The 1,288-nt window shown below is 28.7% G+C and overlaps 1 protein-coding gene across 1 annotated transcript in view; it reads left to right on the forward strand.

The window, feature by feature from the left end:
• LOC110423469 (7,8-epoxymelianol synthase CYP88A154-like) overlaps positions 1-215 on the forward strand; it is an 871-nt gene extending 656 nt beyond the window's left edge. The window contains exons 4-5 of the mRNA XM_021437687.2: positions 1-36; positions 122-215. The exon at positions 1-36 is cut by the window's left edge and continues 86 nt beyond it. Coding sequence (XP_021293362.2) covers positions 1-36; positions 122-215 — 130 coding nt within the window. The remainder of the gene's footprint in view (positions 37-121) is intronic.
• Positions 216-1,288: the final 1,073 nt, after the last annotated feature.

The raw sequence follows: 1,288 nt of genomic DNA on the forward strand, positions 1-1,288 counted from the left end.
CTCCATTTTCCTTCATTATTTTCTCCTAAACTACAAGTGAGTTATGGAACAATACTTGGTTACTAATCAAACCTTAGTTTCCATTGGCCCAAAAGATTTATTTTCTTTGTTTAATTTGCAGACTTGAACGAATAAATCCTGGAGGCCCAATGGTGTATTTACCTCTTCCAAGGCCCGCGGACAACTGCCTCGCAAAAGTCACGAAGGTCAAATGATCAACCATCATGCAAATGATCTTCTTCTTGTTTATCTTGTTTGCCTCCAGCTCTGGTTCAAATAAAATATCAAGCGTCATGTGATGTAATATTTTTCTTTTCCCCTTGTTCTTCTTTGATGTTGCATATGAATGTTACTTGTAATCTTGAAGTGAAATAAAGATTGCATTACAGAAAAAGATTTAATATTCGATAATTGAGAATCAGATTGTAGGAGCCAAATTGCTTCATTGTTGAATTTGAGAAAAGAAAAAAAGATTTAATATTCAAAAATCTAACGCAGAAATAAAATTGGTCAAAGACTTTAAATGAATTGCAAAAGAGAAAGGCTTTACGGGGAATCAGACCATTCCATTGTAATATGCGGAGAAAACGAGAAAAAATTTAATATCTAAATATTTGAAATTCAGATTGTTTTGAGATTATTTTAAGTTTGATGAGTTTTTTTACCAAAAATGATGGAAGATATGTGTTTTGAGTTAGAAAATTTACCCATTTTTTTTTCTTTGAACCCAGCATGGCTCATTTTTCCTTTTATTTAATAAAAAATATAATTTTTGATTAAATAATACAAAATATATTAAAAATTAAAAAATGTAATTTAAATTATATCATCATCGCCGCTTTGTTAACCAATAGCTAAACTGGATAAATCGATACATCTACATGTGCATACATTATATTGAAATTGTCCCCTGACTTGCGGAGGCGATGATGGGAACGATGGAGAGGAGTCACCAGTAGAAAACCTATTATTCACATAAGTTGATTCAAGTTCAAAAACTCAAATTCAATAAAAATAAAGGTGTTTTTTATTTGTCAAACATAATGCTTTTTTTGTTTAATTTATTTCTATTATATTTTTAATTAAAGTAAAATATATTGGTTAATTTGTTAGGTATATAAATCAATAACTAAAGGATAAAGGAATAAAAGATAATTGTTTGAAAATTTCTTAATGATAGAAATTTCATGAAAATTTGTAGTGATAATTTTTCAAAAAAATCCTAAAATGATGAAGAATTTAAAATGTCACACCAAAGAGTTGGGGGAACTCAAAAAAGGCATTCTTA

This window comes from Theobroma umbraticum, unplaced genomic scaffold (genome assembly GCF_002168275.2).
Source record: "Theobroma umbraticum cultivar Fairchild unplaced genomic scaffold, ASM216827v3 scaffold_30.0, whole genome shotgun sequence".
In the NCBI taxonomy this organism is placed as follows: domain Eukaryota; kingdom Viridiplantae; phylum Streptophyta; class Magnoliopsida; order Malvales; family Malvaceae; genus Theobroma; species Theobroma umbraticum.